Genomic DNA, 16325 nt, shown 5'->3' on the forward strand with positions numbered 1-16325 from the left:
TTCCGTTCTGATAACGTTCCACAGCCAATGCACGGAGCAATTGCAGACCAGGGGATTGCCACCGACGCGAAGGGACGACAGGGCGTCCACGGGAAATTGCGTGGGCTGCAGGGTCGACAGGCTGCATCGGCGAAGCGAGACCCATTTCAGATATCTGGCACTGTAGAGCACCCTGGCCGGCAGCTCCTTCAGACCCCGATTTCCATCCAACGAGATACGCTCCAGGTTCACGTTATCGGCGAAGGCTCGCGCGTGAACGCTGGCGATCGCGCAATCGTCCAGCTCTAGACTCCTCAGCTCGAACAGATTGCGAAATCCACCGGCGTCCAGGTTGCCCAATCGGTTGCGACTGAGGATCAGGTTCGATAGGACGTTCAGCCTGGCCAGCGCGGACGTGGGCACGGATGTCAAGTTGTTACCGGACAGGTCCAGGTGTAGTAAGTCTGGTAGTCGGTCGAACGTGTCGTCAGCGATATTCCTGATAACGTTGTTCGCCAGGTCTAACGAAGCTAACGAAGGTAGCGACGGCAACGAGTCCCTGTCGAGCTCCTGGATGAGATTGTCCGACAGATCCACGTTCTCCAAACTGGGAGCCAGCGCCAAGTTGTCGGTCGGGACTTCGAGCAGGTAGTTCCTGTTCAAGATCAGAGTACGGATTTTGTGCAGATTCTTCAGCAGACCGTCTGGCAGGCTGGTGATCGAGTTGTCACTGAGATTCAGGATCTCCAGTTCGCTGGTGCTTTTGAAGGATTGCTCGTCCATGTCTGAGATGTTGTTGCTGGCCAGGTTCAGTTCTTTCAACGAGTCCAAGCCTTGTAACGAGTTCTTCGCCAGGGCTCTGATGGCGTTACCGCTTACGTTCAACGTGGCCAGGTTCTTTTGGAAGACGAAATTGTCTGAGCCCAGTGTGTGGATGTCGTTCGACGTGAGATCGAGCGTCTCCAGGTTACCGTAGAAGCTGAACGACAGGTGAATACTGCCGACACGATTGTTGGACAGGTCCAAGTGTTTGATCTCCGGGTTCAATTGGATCGGGACGACCTCGAGGCTCGCGTAAGCGCAGGACGCGCGCAAGCTCTCGTCGTCGCAGTGACATTGCGACGGACAGAGACCGCTCGCCATCACTGACATCGCGACGGCCATCGCTATCGCGATTGGCAGCGTCGTCGCCGAGGGTCCACGTGATGCCATTCCATATGAACTCCTCCTTGACTGGAACTGCCCTGTAACGGTACAACAGAACGGGTTTTGTTAGCATTCTGTACGTACTACTCTGAAAGTTTGCGGAATACGTAATCAAACTTCTAATACAAGTTTCATTTTTCGTTAACCTCTAATGCTACTTAGATCAACGCGAGTTCGATGTTCTACGCTGGCAATTACTTTTCGAGGTCTTAACAACTGCTAAAATTTAACGTTTATACGTATAATTAAATTTAGGTAAATTTGTTAATTAAAAGGCTTTAATGGGTTTTAATAGTTTAGTATTTCACGAAAAACTTTAATTTCCAATGAAATTCTATAGATGTAGCATTTCTTAGAAAGCAAGGATTATGCAAATCGTAGTAAGTAAATGGTGAAATTTTCTAAACTTTCATTGTTCTATACGTATTCCTACAATTTGTAGTCCTTTGACTACAAATAGGCTAATACGTGGAAGCCATTTTAAGAATAAATTTCCAGCGTTCGGCAAAGTAAGTTCGCTTAAACTGCTAATTAAAGAACACCGATTTGCATAATTGCGGTAACGCGAGATCGCCGGTAAAAGGAGAAAAAGCTTTCGCTCCGAAATATCTCTGGCTCGATCGACTCCTAACATGTTTGTATGCAATTGAAGCGAGTGTCCACCGGCATTGCTATTGTCTGCTGGCAAATACGGGGACGTAAAACTCCCCCCGAACTTGTAATCACGTTAGACATCGTAAATTCGAAAGGAGCCATTATTTTTCTTTCAGGGTTCCCAGAGAAGCAACCCAACTCGTTGGACTTCCCATTCAATAATTTCCACCCAATTTCCTTAAGCATCCGCTAAGAGGACTATATTTTCAACTAATTAATGAGCTGAAATAAAACTTAATAAGTATTTCGTAAAAGCCTCTTAGAGGAGGTTCCGAGCGAACGAGTAGATAAAAGATGAAATGAGATTTTATCGTTACAAATTTCGAGAATTCTGTATATCCCGGTTATTCTCTCCGAAATAATTCCACGAAGCTCGATGCCTTATATTAAACTAATTATCTCCTGGCAGGTATCATTAACGATCAAAAGATACTCCAGACGAATTAAGCCACGTTTTCAGCAAATTCGAGCAGCAGCTGGATATGTTAAAAGGATAAGGCTTGTTAAAATACATGGTGGTCATTTGGGGCACCTGGTGCTGCAGATAAGCGAACGCGAGTTACCAGCAAGCAAAAATGATAGTTTTTAAGGACTGGATACGGTTTCCAAATGAATCTCGCATATTATGTTGCAGCTTGTAGACCGTGACGTAACTACCAATCTCGGGATGAATATTTGAGAGGATATAAAAGTAGAATATCTTTCGCAAATGATAAGGTAGATTATACGCGCGTGCAGGTTATAAGACAATTAGGGCTTAATTAGCGATTGTCGCTAAACACGGGGATGCAGGACGCGTTAAAATGCGTGGAAATAAAATTGGAGAAGGATATTTCGAAACACGAAAAATGACAAAAATCTCGCGAATCGATGGTGTCAGGGATTTTGTTCGATTCTTTCTTTCGTATTTAATATTGTTTCATTAAAAATATGTAAATTAACCTCGTATGTCGCGTATACGAAACAGTCGATGACATTGTATATTATGCAATGTAAATGAGAATTTTGCAAATTCGCTATAAAGAACAGCTTTAGACAGATGGAAAAAATTGCACTATTAAATTACTATATTTCTATATTTTTACGTTATGTTGTTATATAATATATTAATTATTATTTAATATCAGAAGGAAGTTAAATGTTAAGTACAATTACACAGAGTGTCCATGCTGTTATTAGTCACCGATTTTTTCAAAAATTATTGTGTTTGTGAGAAAATATTTGACTAGTCATAACATGGAAACCCTGTCTGTACATTGTCAAATAATTTATAATAATAGAAGGATAATAATATTATAAATAATTCAAGTATTACGTATATTCGTTGATTCTTTTTTAGTATATTTCGAATTAGCCTTTAAAACGTAACAAATTTTCCTGCTATTAGATAGACGGGAGAATCGTGCTCCTTTGTAAGGTGAAGAGATCGTGCTTCGTTTCCCTGTTGATTCAAATTACTCGAGATTACGGTTCACAAATTACAGGAAGAAGTTGCAAGGAAAGTAATAGAAATCCGGCTTATGCCCGGGGAACGTAAACGCAGCCATGGTACTGTAATAAAACAGTACCGTAACGTAACGAAGGGAAATGGGATCGGCACAACGGTATCTTAATATTGATTACCATCAGCGAATCAATATCACGGTATGTACGTTTATAGAGTTATTAAATTATATATTAAGTACACATACGCTTCCGTTTATAAATCTCACATCTTCCTTGCCATTTTCCGCATTTCCTTGCGCTACGTCAACCTCAACGAGATAACAGATCGTTCGCATACTCGCATGCCCTAAGTAACCGCCTATAAGAAAAAAGGAAAAAAAAAAAGGTGAAAAAAAAAGTATTCCAAGTACTAAGCTGTTTATAACCAACGCCACCGCCATTTTATCCATTCCAAGCACGTCGAGCATCCTCAATATGCTAAACATCGAATCATCTTATTCCTCTTTCCTTTTTTCCCATCGACGATCGAATCTCGCCTATTGGAAACAGTCCACGTAGAAACTGGCTGGCCTGTCTCCCTTTATAAAATGAATCGAACAACATGTCATTGGTCCAATGCCAGAAGGCCAACTCAACGTATACATAGGCGTACAGACATCTATATACAGACGGACTAGAGAACAGCCACGGAACTCAGACCTAAGTCCGCGAAAGTTTCGAGTTACGCGACCACTCAACTTTCTATGGCCGCGGTCGACCGTTTTCCTATACTTTCCCTCCGCGCCGGATAAAGACGTTTTCCCACGATTGCTTATGTTTCAGTCGTAGTCCGTTTACTTCCGTTCCACCCCCGTTGCGTTAGCGGTCTCCGTGCGACGCGACGAGAGCCACCGCTTTGATATCGAATAGAAAACCTATAATCTTTAACGGCCGTGCATAAGTCCCGTGGACTTAAAAATAGCCTCGCTGCCTTGCCGTTATCGCGCGGGCAACGCCATAGCCGGGTAGCAAGTGGCGCCCTCTGCGACCGGCTGGCCGGCGTTGTAATTACGTAAACGATATTCCACGGTCCCGGAGGCGCGGGACCAAAACAGTTTCGCGAAATAAAAACGCCTGGTCCACGGGGCCGAGGCTTTGTAGCTCGGCGAGGAAGCCGCGAAAGCGTAACCACCCTTCACGTTCCAACGGTTCGCCGCAACAAACTCGATGCAACGAGTTTATTTACGGACACCTGCGCGTTCAATTCGTGTTCAGATTTTACCCGTCCGCCCACCGATGCGTCCAGTGCTGTACACACGACGCGGCGTACGTGTAAGTGCATGTGGAACGGGACGCGTATGTGTGTCAACTTTTTCCCCATGCTTTCCAGAATAAATAACATTAGTCCTCGATAGACGGCGGTCGGCTGGCGAGAGGGTGGGGGAACGGCGCGAAAGGAACAATGATAAGCGTGGTGGGGGGAATAGTTTGAAAAGCGAATCGCGTGCGCTCCGTTGCAGCGGCCGCCTCGAAAATTAACAAGCCGATAAAAAGTTTATTCGACCGGTCGTTTTTATTATCTCGCCGCTTGTGCCCGAACGCGCGTGCTAACGCCAGAAAGTTGCTCGTTCGAGTACATCATCGGGAATAATCGTGGAAATAACTGTACGTGAAATTTGCCGGAACAGCTTGTCGAGTTCCTTTCTTTCTCTTTGTTTTCCTTCCTTCTCTCTCTCTCTTTCGCCTCTTTCTCTCCCCGTTTCCTGTTTTCTTCTCTTTCGGAGCGGCTTTACAGCGATCGAACGGTTTCATCGGCACGGCGAGAACGCGCGGTTTGAAGGGTAGTTGCGGACAGTGTTAAAATGGCGGCTCGCGGTGGCGACGCGGCGGCGACTTCGCGAACTTATCGATGTAAGTTCCGGGGCTGGAAAATAATGGCGATTAGCGGACGTCGGGGTGGGTTAATAGAGTCAGCGAGCGGTTTTAATAGGGATTTTGCTAGACGGAACGCTTTTAATTTCATTAAGAGCGCTTGCGAATGATAAATAGTCGCGAAACGGGTTAACTACGGGATATTATGCGGGGTTTATTGAATATTTACTTTCGACGAGCCGATCGAGCACGGTGAACGATGGAGGGTAATGATAATCTGAAACTGATGGCGCGTTTAATTAAATTAATAAACGTTTGCTCGTATATCTTTATTTTCATTATGGCCAGCGTCAGCCGGAATACGGGAATTCTGTAGGGTCTTCTTCCGCGGGATGAAATATCGGGTCAGTTCGTAAGTTCGCGCGCATTGTGCTTTTTTTTTTGGCATTCGTCGTGCCAATTGTGCCAAATCTCCATTCCCCGTGCCAAATTCCATTGTGCGAATCGTACGAAATAATGGCGAGTACTCGATGCCGCTTTGTTATGGATAGAATATACAGAGACTTATGGATCGACCTGATACCGCGTCGTTTCGCTTTTATCTTAGCTCATTTCATCTTGGTCGACATTCTGACGTATTAAGGAATTTTCTAAATCATACGGGTTTATCGCAATTTTTATTTACCCGGTGCCTAGTTTTATTTCAAACGTCTTTAAGAAAATACGAAGGAATTTATTTTATTTTATAAAGCTCACTTCGTTTTGGAATAATAAATCGTATTTTTATGGTAAGCTAAATGATTTCTATTCCAATGTACGAAAAGTCTCTCTTCGATTATATTATAGGAGAAACCTGAAAGTTTGAAAATTATTCCAGCGTAAAGTCGCTAGAGTCGTTTCATTGATTCCATGAATATTTTCTGAGTCGTCTTCTATTACCTCTTCAAGGTACAAAGCTGTGGGTATTTTTAAACTATGATGAATCGTAAATTAAGTAGCAGTGGTAACGGAGCGATAAAATCAAATATCAATAAAAATAAAATTGACTGGGATGGAAACAATATTTAATTAACATATATTAATGTTTCGACACATTATTGTCACGAGAATATTATATCTCCTAACCACAACATCTGCGTGTTTATTTCAATAGAACGTACTGCAATACGCGTGCATAATATATACCTCATTAAAAAATAAAATTATTTGGACAATTTATATTATGCATTCAACATTGGGATCATCAAGCTGTAACGTATACCCAAATATACCTCGCAGAAATAATCATGAGCAAAATGAAACACGATGAAAGTAAATAAATATATAATTCTATTCGAAACCCTCGTATAATAATAATAATAATTGCAATAACGGGAAATTCGATGCCTGTCATTTTATTTTTAATAATACCACCAGTTAATATTTAAAAATTTGTCAGATGAAGCTCTGTATTTGCTCAATAATCATAAATAATTCCGTAACAATCATGACGCCATTTAACGGATGATTTGAATTTGGCGCGCACGACGATAGCGTCGAACTATCTTGAAGTCGCGTACCTCTTGAGCATATAGTTCATGCTTCTGTACTACTGAAACCTTTATCAACACCTTTTCCATATTTTTGAGATAGAAATTACGTTTTGCAATCTACATAAATCAGATTCTACTTATTTATTATATTTTGTTTCAGTATTCCAAGTATCATTGCATCATTCATAGATGCACAGTTGTACACTGACGACAAAATCCTCCGAATTTTACCACGTGGTCCCCGGAGTACCAAGGGTTAATATCGTCTAAACCCGTTACCGGAATTGCCAGGAATTACCATTACCAAATCCCAAGCACGTGAACCACTCCCGGAACGCCGCCATAAGATCTTGGAAACGTCCCGAAGAAATCCATTGACGCCGAGTCGGATTCGCCGTTTACGTCGGAACGATCAGCCTCTCGGCTCCGACCCATTGAATAAATAAAAGAGAGAAAGGAGGCCCCCACGAAGATCCACCGCAATCGCCGAGCTTCAAACACTCCGTTCCACTCGGCGTTCCGAGGGTTGCCCCGTACAAAGGGAATCGCGTCTCACAAAGGGGCCATTCCGGATCGACGTCGGCTGGACGAAACATTAACGCGTGTCCCGTGTGTCGTCGATAATTTCAATTCCGTAAACTAGTCTCCTGGCAAGTGTTCCAGCGACCGGATGCCGTCCGAAAAGGCTCGTTTCGGTAAGTGCTGGCCGTGCCAGTAATTTTTCACGTCCCCATTTCTGCACCCCGCCCGGCCGTCCCACCACTCAGCCATCCAGGAATAACAAATGGCGCTGATCTCGCTGTCATGTATAATGCACAGATTTACAGCATCCCGCTATCTGACAGAGCTATATGTCCCTCGTTCTCTCTGTCTCCTCTCTGCCCTCTCCCAGGACCCGCGACCTCGTGGTGAAAAAAAGACTACAAAAAGAAGAGAGGAAAAAAAGAAGAGCGAGAAAGAAGAGAGCAAGAGAGGGGAAGAGAAAGAGAGAGAGAGATGTTAACATCCGCAGCATGTAATATCCCGTATGGCAGGTCGAGCGTTATTTTCTCCGGGAAATCGGTCGCTGCTCTTCTCTCTCTTTCTCTCTCTCTCTTTCCCCTATATCTCTCCCTCTTTCTCGTTTATTTATTTTTTTTTTTTTTCGATTCTTCTCTATTTTTCCCCGTCCCACGGTTATCGGGACGAAGCTGGACCAGACAGCGGATTTTTCGCGGGGTAAGGGGATGAAGATGGCGGTGGAAGACGACGAAAGTCGTGAAGACGAGGGTGAAACCCACGGCGTGGGTCCTCGCGAAGCCGGGATCAAGGGGAGCGTGATTACCTCGAAATTCGGGCTTTCTGGCCATCGCTATAAGTGACATCAGCCTGATAAACAACACTTGTCTACGAGCGGAGAACGATAAGGGTGAAGGGCTGCTGTATTAGCCGAAACGATCTTTCGCCAGGGGAAATATTTGTGTTGGACGCTTCCGTGAAATTAGGTCCGTATTACATGGCTTTCGGCGGCTGGATGAGTGTCTTCTTGCCGCGCTTTATCGAGAACTTCGATTAGCCCGATATTCCGTTCTTGCTACGCTATGTTTCATCCCCTATCGCGGCAGGCGAATCTGCTTTCGAATTAATTTCACCTTTTTCTTCGTTTAATCTCAGACTGAAAAGGGATCCCCCGATTTTGTTTGATTTCTACGTGTTTCGATAGGTTAGGTTCGCCGTGGAGCTAGTAGATGCTAGATTGGTGTGTTGGAACTATTGATTTGTAATGCGGAATATTCATCTGTCGTGTTTGTATACACGTATTTTAGAGGGTTGGCTTTGTTATAGACGTAGTAGATACTAGACTGGTACTAGAATTATTGATCTATAATGTGAAATATTTAATCGCCGCGTTCGTACGTATTTTTGAAGGTTAGGTTTGTCACGGAGGTAGCAGATACTTGATACTAGATATTAGAACTACTGGTCTGCAATGCGAAATGTTTAACCGTTATATCAGCACGTAGTTTTTAAGGTTAGGTTGCTAGTCACAGAGGCAGTAAATACTAGAGTGGTACTAGAATTATTAACCTATAATGTGAAATATTTAATCGTTGCATTCGTACGTATTTTTGAAGGTTAGGTTTGTCACGGAGGTAGCAGATACTTGATACTAGATATTAGAACTACTGATCTGCAATGCGAAATGTTTAACCGTTGTATTAGCACGTAGTTTTTAAGGTTAGGTTGCTAGTCACAGAGGCAGTGAATACTAGAGTGGTACTAGAACTAGTGATTTGCAATTGGAATACTTCTTCGTCGTTTTATTTATTCGGTTATATTCTAATTCGATAATAAATGCACATGTCACTTTCGGACATGTAAAATTTAATTCCCGTAAGCGAAATTATTTTCCGCGGAAACATTTCGGTACATTGATTTTACATTCCTGACTTCAAAGACATTTGAATTTCAAACTCGTGGTATAGGAGGTCGTTGAACTCGTACTCGCATGAGCTAAAACATCGCGAAATGTAAAACAAAGAGTACTATTTTAAATAAGTCAAGGAAATTTTACCGTTCGTTAAAATGAAAAAGAAGTATCATTAATTTAATATCTACTAGAGAAATATTATTATACTAACAAAGTAATGTTATTATATTAAAAAGCAAGAGGTACGTGATACAAAGATCATAGCACTGGTTCAAATTTCACAGATATATTGTACAAAATATATTTTAATATTAAAACTTCCGATCAGTGTGCACATACTGAAATAATTTAAACGTCAAGATCAATTTCGCTAAATAAAGTGTGTAGGAGCAATAATCAGAAGGATTCAACGAGACTGAGTAGGCAAAAATACATAATTTCATCCTTACCTAGGCGAAAGTCAAAATTAATTTTGCCAAAAATAACTCTCCGCTTGCAGTGGTGAAAGAAATAAAAAATCTGAAACCATTTCGCCCGGTTTGGCACTCGCAAACCATTGTTGAGCACAGTCGCTATACGATCAGTATAAAAACTTTTCTTTCCAGAAGCTTTTAAAAAATTTCCCAGTTAGGTGTAAAGTTTCGTCCGGTGGAAAAATAAAATTGCTTCTTTTTTTAATTGCGCGAGCAGTGGCTGGGAATTATCTCGTCGGACGCAGGGGAATCCCGAAATGTTGTCGGACCGCGTAAATTTGCCAAAACTACCGTACGTCTCCATCGTGGCGCCAAGTTTTATAAGCTATTCTAAGCAATCTGATGTTTGCCCGAAGTTACACCGAGTTGTATCATGCGAACTCGACAACTGTAACAGCCAAGTTTCGCCACTCAGGCCTCGCTACGTTAACGGTCTGGTCTTTTTGCAAAACTCGCCGGAGGAAGGTCTTATCTTTGACAAATAACGCGAGCAGAGGGGTCACTGTAATTAAACCCCTTGTTAACGTTCCCCGCTAATAAAATCATCGAGGGGAAACCCGCGAGAAATTCTTCCCTCATAGAAGCGAATATAGGATTTTATTTAGCGATAACGCGGAATAAATGTAACAAAAATGGAAGATAACGAAATATATAAGGGGCAGAGGGACTAATTAGAAAGAATTTCGTGAGAAAAACGTATTCGTTCTTTCTTTTTCGTTTTTCTCTTCGAGGTGGGCAAACGTGGCAGTGATTATTATGAAAGTGGTCTAAGTCAAGGATTAACACGCTAAACGTCACGCCGGTGCCTAGGAATTGGCGCTAGACTTTCCGTTCAGGCCTCGCTGGGCCATAAGGCCCAGATGGGCCCGCGTAATGGCTAACTGCGACGTGAACGGCACGGCACGTAATACCGGCGTAGCGTTTAACCACTTGCGGTGGCAAGAAATTCACAGACGCGTGTCAGGACGGTCCAGTGTTTCTGTAATAGATGCCTAACGACGTGTATACCACGTCGTTGGCGATTCTGTGACAAAAGCATTACGACGTGTATACCACGTCGTTGGCGATTCTGTGACCAAAGCATTACGACGTGCGTGACACGTCTTTCCATCGCAAGTGGTTAAAGTGTTAACATTATGCCGTTCGCACGTCTAATCGGGATTCTTTCGTTTGTGTTGGTAGAACTGACACATCATTTGTGTACGATACCAACGTGGTGCCAATGGACGGCACAGTGTTAAAAACAAACGGCCTTATCGTTTATTTTTGGTTGCATTCTTTCCTTACCCTTGCTATTCCTTCAGAATAAAATATAGCTATCCCTGGCAACATACCAAAAGATTGAACCGTTAAGTCGATAATCACCTTATCGTGATTAATTTCGCTAATTTATAATGTACACGAAACACGAAACTTACAATATTTCCAAAAGAAGCATATATGACTTAGGCCAGTCGCATAGTCACCGGCAGAAACTGATGAAGATTTGGGTAGTTGCAATATTAGCACTTTGGATGCAAAAATATATTATTAATAAATAAATTAGCAGTTTTAATTTAAACTATCATTAATAAGCATTGTCGAATGCTCTTATTTTCCAAATAACGATTTCCAAATTTTATGAACGTTTCGAAAAATTATATTTTATGTATTCCCGGATTTCGATATATAAATGAAAATCTCTTAGGTGATTATTTCATGCTTAAATGAAAAATTCAACGATTGACCCTATTCCGTCGTTAATATAGCGTGCATGTGTCAGATTGTGCATTCTTCGTCGATTTTATGAAGCGTTATAAAATCGCAGTAATGTTTTCCTGTAGTGGAAGTTATTTTTCACAGTTTACAATTTTGTTTTTCGAATAAGCACACGATTTTATCCCTGTCTTATAAATATCCCCGATTACTAGGAACAATAAACAACTGGTTAATAAATTAATACACCGGTTCTATCCCAAGATATAACGACAGGTCTTAAATTTCGTTTCCATATACGAGAAAAATACGATAAACGCATTTCTGTCGATTTTTCGTGTTTGTGTTACACTTTCCACGTTGGTTAGAGGGGAATACGGTATTCTAAAATCGTAAAACTGGTTGTCGCGGCGGCCACTAAAATGGCCGAACAATGGCGCGATCGGCTCACGCGTCGAGGTCAATTTAGAGCCCATCGCTATCTCTTTTCATTCCATTCCGAAAATATAAACGTCGGAATAATTTATCGCAGGAACATTTAGCTCTGATCTTCACGTGACACAGTCGAAACGGAGGAGAACCTGTTCACTTTAAATATTCAGGCAAATGCACGTATCTCGCACATATCTATCGCTTACACGCGTGTAACATATTTGCCGGAAATTCCGCCGTAAATCGAGGGATAAACATTTTCAACGCCTAGGCGTGTTCAGACCTGAAAAACCAAATAAAAAGAGCGCGCCGATAATACAGGATCAGTGACCACGCGTGGAATATTAAAACTACACCCCTGTAAAACACGAAAAACCGCGACTTAACACGCTGGCTCCCTGTGGTCCCCAAATACAACGGAAATTTACCATTTTTCGCGTCAAAGCCCCTTTCCACGGTCCCGTGTTTAATTACCGACGTTAAAATTTCACATAAAACCTCGTGTTCGTCGATCATTCATCTAAATCGAGCTTAAATAGCGATCGATTTAGCGTCCCGATATATAGGGTGTCCCATTTATATTGACAGAGAAAAATGTGGACAGTTGATTTAAAGAAAACCAATTCTCACGTGTCATTCAGTATCCAGAATTCAAAAAGCACTTAACTTACTTATTTTTTAATCATCAACCTATATCCTATTTCTTAATTTTATTTTTATACAAAACAGTGCACTATTTTAACCGGAAGATTCTTTTACAGGACTGTCTTCTGAGCCGCCATTTTGCATCGAAGGACCAAGAGCGCCACTCGAATCTACGCTCTACGTATGAATCATTTGTCTACGAGTTCTTCGTCGCTTAAATTTAAATGGGACACCCTGTACGCATCTGTACGAGCAGAAACGCTAAAAGTGCCATAAGCCCGCGGGACAAAGGGTCCCATTTTCAATTTTCAATCGATGCATTAAGGACGCAGACCGACGATCCAGCCGGGTAATGGCTTTTCGCATAATCAAAAGCCGGAATACGTCGAATAATCCCGTTTTCGCGTTACGCCACCGCCCACTCCCCATCCCGATCGCCATCACGAGCCCACGCTGTCACTGGGTTCCTTGAAATATTCACTCGACGTCGGAAGTCGCGCGCTGATCGCAGATTTCCCGTTTACCTATAAAGGGAAAATAAATAATAAACGGCGGCGTTTTCTTATCTGGCCCCGGATAACGAAATTTGTCCGGGTATGCATAATACATACGGAAATGGCATCGAACGAGCTGGCTAGGCTGCGCGCTGACTTCTTGTCTATAATGGAATCTGCGCGGGGCCCCGGCCAATTTCTGAGGATGGTATAAAGCAAAGAAAACCGGCGGGCAACATATAACGGGGCAAGTCATTCAATTTACAGGATCCCTACACCCCTCCGCACCCTTTCCGTTTCCAACTCATCTCGTTCCAGCCTCGGCGGCTCCGAAACTGAACTGAAGATGAGCCAAACTCATACCAGCTCTTGGCTAACCACGGGGTGGTCCAGGCTACACCCCGCAGCGATGGCTACGAGCTACACGTGCCGCGTGTTCTCGCGTTGCGAAACGGTATATCGAGCTTACTCCCGATGGTGTATACGTACCGATCTCGATTTCCTGGGATCGACTAGGTTTTCGGCTAGGTGCCACGATAACAAGGTTTTTCACCGAGCTTTCCTCCCGCGATGGGACGATGGAGAGATATGGCGGGTCGACTGGAGTTGGGATGAAAGGAGGGATAAGAAATGCCTTTTGCTTTATCACGGGTCGAACGATTGCGTTTTATTTTTGTTATATCGCTTACTTGTCTTTCCGAATTTGCGCAATACCTGTGTGTCATTGAATTGTATTGTACTATTGCTTTATATTTATTATTCGGTATTATGTTATATTTGGTATGCTATTTATTACACCCATATGTTAACCCTTTACACTCGAGAGGTGACCCTCAGTCACCATTTCATCAAATTTGGAAGATCGATATTAATTAATATATCAAATTTAATGTAATGTAACAGTGTGCGAGGTGTCGAAATCAAATAATTCTACAATTCTATTATGATACAATTCTTTATTTACTGCTCAAAAAAGTATCGTCAGTTTTTTAATAAAGAATCTTTGATTTTCCACTCTTCTCTGGCCAAAAAATTGTCGAGTGCAAAGGGTTAATAAGGAGACTAACTCGGTGTAAATTTTTCATATTCACACTACAAGTATTGAACCGTAGTGTGTATATAAATATGATACACGATGTTAACACTAAGTAGGTTTATGGACGCTATCTGTATACCTATTTCTAAGGACACTTGTCAAATTGACAGGTAAAGGAAACCACGTGCTTTTCTTTTTAACGATTAGTTTAATTTAAAAATAATTATATATTATATTAACAGTCTTAATATAAGTTAACTAAATCTGTTACCATCGTATAATTGGAGCAACCCTCCCGTCAAATTCAAGGGTTCCGTAAATCTAGTGTTAATTAGAGTAATGTAATGTATATAAATAAGTATAAATAATAATGCTGGTATCTGAAGAAGGACCAATATGAATGTTGCGAAAAGGAACTGCATGTTTCCAATAATTTCAAAAGTTTTGACATTCTTGGTTTTATTATATTTAATGTATTTACACACCTGTGAAATATGTATAAATCCTAAAGATTTGTACAATTTTATTGCGAATAAGAACAGGCATACAGTGGGTAACTAAAACGAGATAATTTTGAAATGCACAGTTTCTCGTAATTCAATCATAGTGCAAGGGGTCAATATTCTCTAATTATTTATTACAGTATTCGCAAATGGTGTTCACGTTATTCTAGGCTAAAAAATAAGTTAAACGCGTAGAATTTAATTTTTGTACACGAGGCTTCGTTCCAGAGAAAATTGACTTTAAATATTCAGTGGTGTTGGTGCATTTAACTATGTCTCGATTTAACTTGCTTGTATTCACTTGTGCCTGTATTTGCTACACCGGATAATGAAATTTACCGGTATACTGGTAATTAATTTTATTACTCGAAAAGTTGTTAAACAAAATCCCCCATGCCGTTCAATACCCAATTTTGCTTTTCGCATTAAATTTCTCCGTACAATGTCTGGCGCGTGTAACAGCTTCATTTTATCAAACGTTAAATCAATCTTCCTATTTAATTTAATCGATGTTTATGCAATTACTCGTTTAATCAGTCTACAATTTTTCTAGATAAACGAACGCGACGAGTACCCAACGGATATTTTAATGACACACTTTTCTCGAAAACGAAGCCTCGTATAAAAAAAATTTATTCTGTATTTTTTATTTCTTTTTTCACGTACTATCAGTTATAGGGCATTGCAATTAGTTCAGAGATCGAAGAACGTAAGTTTCGTGGAGAACAGTACGTTCCATATTTCTTTCAATATTTTATCAAATATCGGACAATTTAAATACCGCTCTCATACATATTTAAATATGCATACAAAGAGCTCTCGAAGAAGACGAGGTACACGGAAAAATCTGATCCAGAGAACTCTCATAGATCTCTTGCAACGCTATTTCTGTTCCATTAACCTGTTCTAGTTACCACATCGTTTTTCCATCGGCGCCATGTCAATCGAAAGAAATCGATATCTCTGTAACGTTTTGCCAAAGTCAGAACACCTTTTCAACGTAAGCAGAATACCACCATAAATCGGGTGAATCGAGCTGGATACGGAGTGGAAAGAGAATTTCGTAGGGTGCATTAATCATGGCCAGGTCCGGCGCACGTGTGTAGATCGTTGGACCGATCAAATTCGCCATTGCGATAATATAAATTTCTATTTCGTCGATTTAATTCGCGCGGTAAAAAGCGCAAAAATAAACGACGAAATCCAATTACGATGAAAATGGTCGCTTCGCCTTTTACACGCGTTTCTTTCATCGTTCGGAGTCGTTTGCTCAACGTACGTATGTACACACGATAAATCAGAAAATCGCAGCCCGCTCAATTTACCAAATTGAAGGAATCATTAGGCTCTGTGACCGCGTTCCACGTCTCTTCCGCGTGTGCCGCGGATCGTTCTAATTTTTCTGCGTAGCGGTCTCAATTTATACGCGATCCCGAGCCGTTCCCACCACGGCGTCGCTGAACGCGTTCTAAACGAGACGGTACGCGCGGCGGCTGCACGGCGGCGCCACGGTCGCCGGCGGCAGGCGGCCGCGCGAGTCATTAGGCGGAATTTTTGGCGGAACGAGGGTGATAATCCTCGACACGCTCCATTTTCTTGCCGCATCAAAAGAAAAGTCATTAAGCAGGGAGAGACGGGGAGGGGCTAACTTCGAACTAGGTTGCCGGGATGGGTAAAACTCCGGCTCGTGTATACCGGCGCGATACGACGCGCTTTGTATACGTAAAATTCATTCGCCCGCTTAATGGCCCGTGAACTTGTAACGTTGTTGTTCGGAAGTCGATCGTTCCTTTGGAATAATAACACGACGCAAATTGATGCGACACGCGAGACACTCGTGAGTTATTTAATTTGCCCGGGGATCACCGTTTCTTCGTGTCTCTCGTCGGAACCCGTGTGTACGGAGAGAGGTTAGGTTCCGAACCTCGTTTCTTAATCGAGACGACGAAATTTGTGCGAGGGGAAACTA

The 16325-nt window shown here is 42.1% G+C and overlaps 1 protein-coding gene and 1 long non-coding RNA gene across 2 annotated transcripts in view; one reads left to right on the forward strand and one right to left on the reverse strand.

Moving 5' to 3' along the window:
- Positions 1-1235, reverse strand: part of LOC108546647 (carboxypeptidase N subunit 2) — a 3477-nt gene extending 2242 nt beyond the window's left edge. The window contains 1 exon segment of the mRNA XM_017898857.1: positions 1-1235. This exon segment is cut by the window's left edge and continues 9 nt beyond it. Within this exon segment, the coding sequence (XP_017754346.1) occupies positions 1-1191 (1191 nt within the window). The 5' untranslated portion in view covers positions 1192-1235.
- The window catches only part of LOC108546648 (uncharacterized), a 17851-nt gene extending 4332 nt beyond the window's left edge, over positions 1-13519 (forward strand). The window contains exons 2-4 of the long non-coding RNA XR_001890148.1: positions 3324-3483; positions 6829-7363; positions 12440-13519. This is a non-coding gene — a long non-coding RNA (uncharacterized LOC108546648). The remainder of the gene's footprint in view (positions 1-3323; positions 3484-6828; positions 7364-12439) is intronic.
- Positions 13520-16325: the final 2806 nt, after the last annotated feature.

This window comes from Eufriesea mexicana, unplaced genomic scaffold, assembly GCF_001483705.2.
Source record: "Eufriesea mexicana isolate 0111107269 unplaced genomic scaffold, ASM148370v2 scaffold739, whole genome shotgun sequence".
In the NCBI taxonomy this organism is placed as follows: domain Eukaryota; kingdom Metazoa; phylum Arthropoda; class Insecta; order Hymenoptera; family Apidae; genus Eufriesea; species Eufriesea mexicana.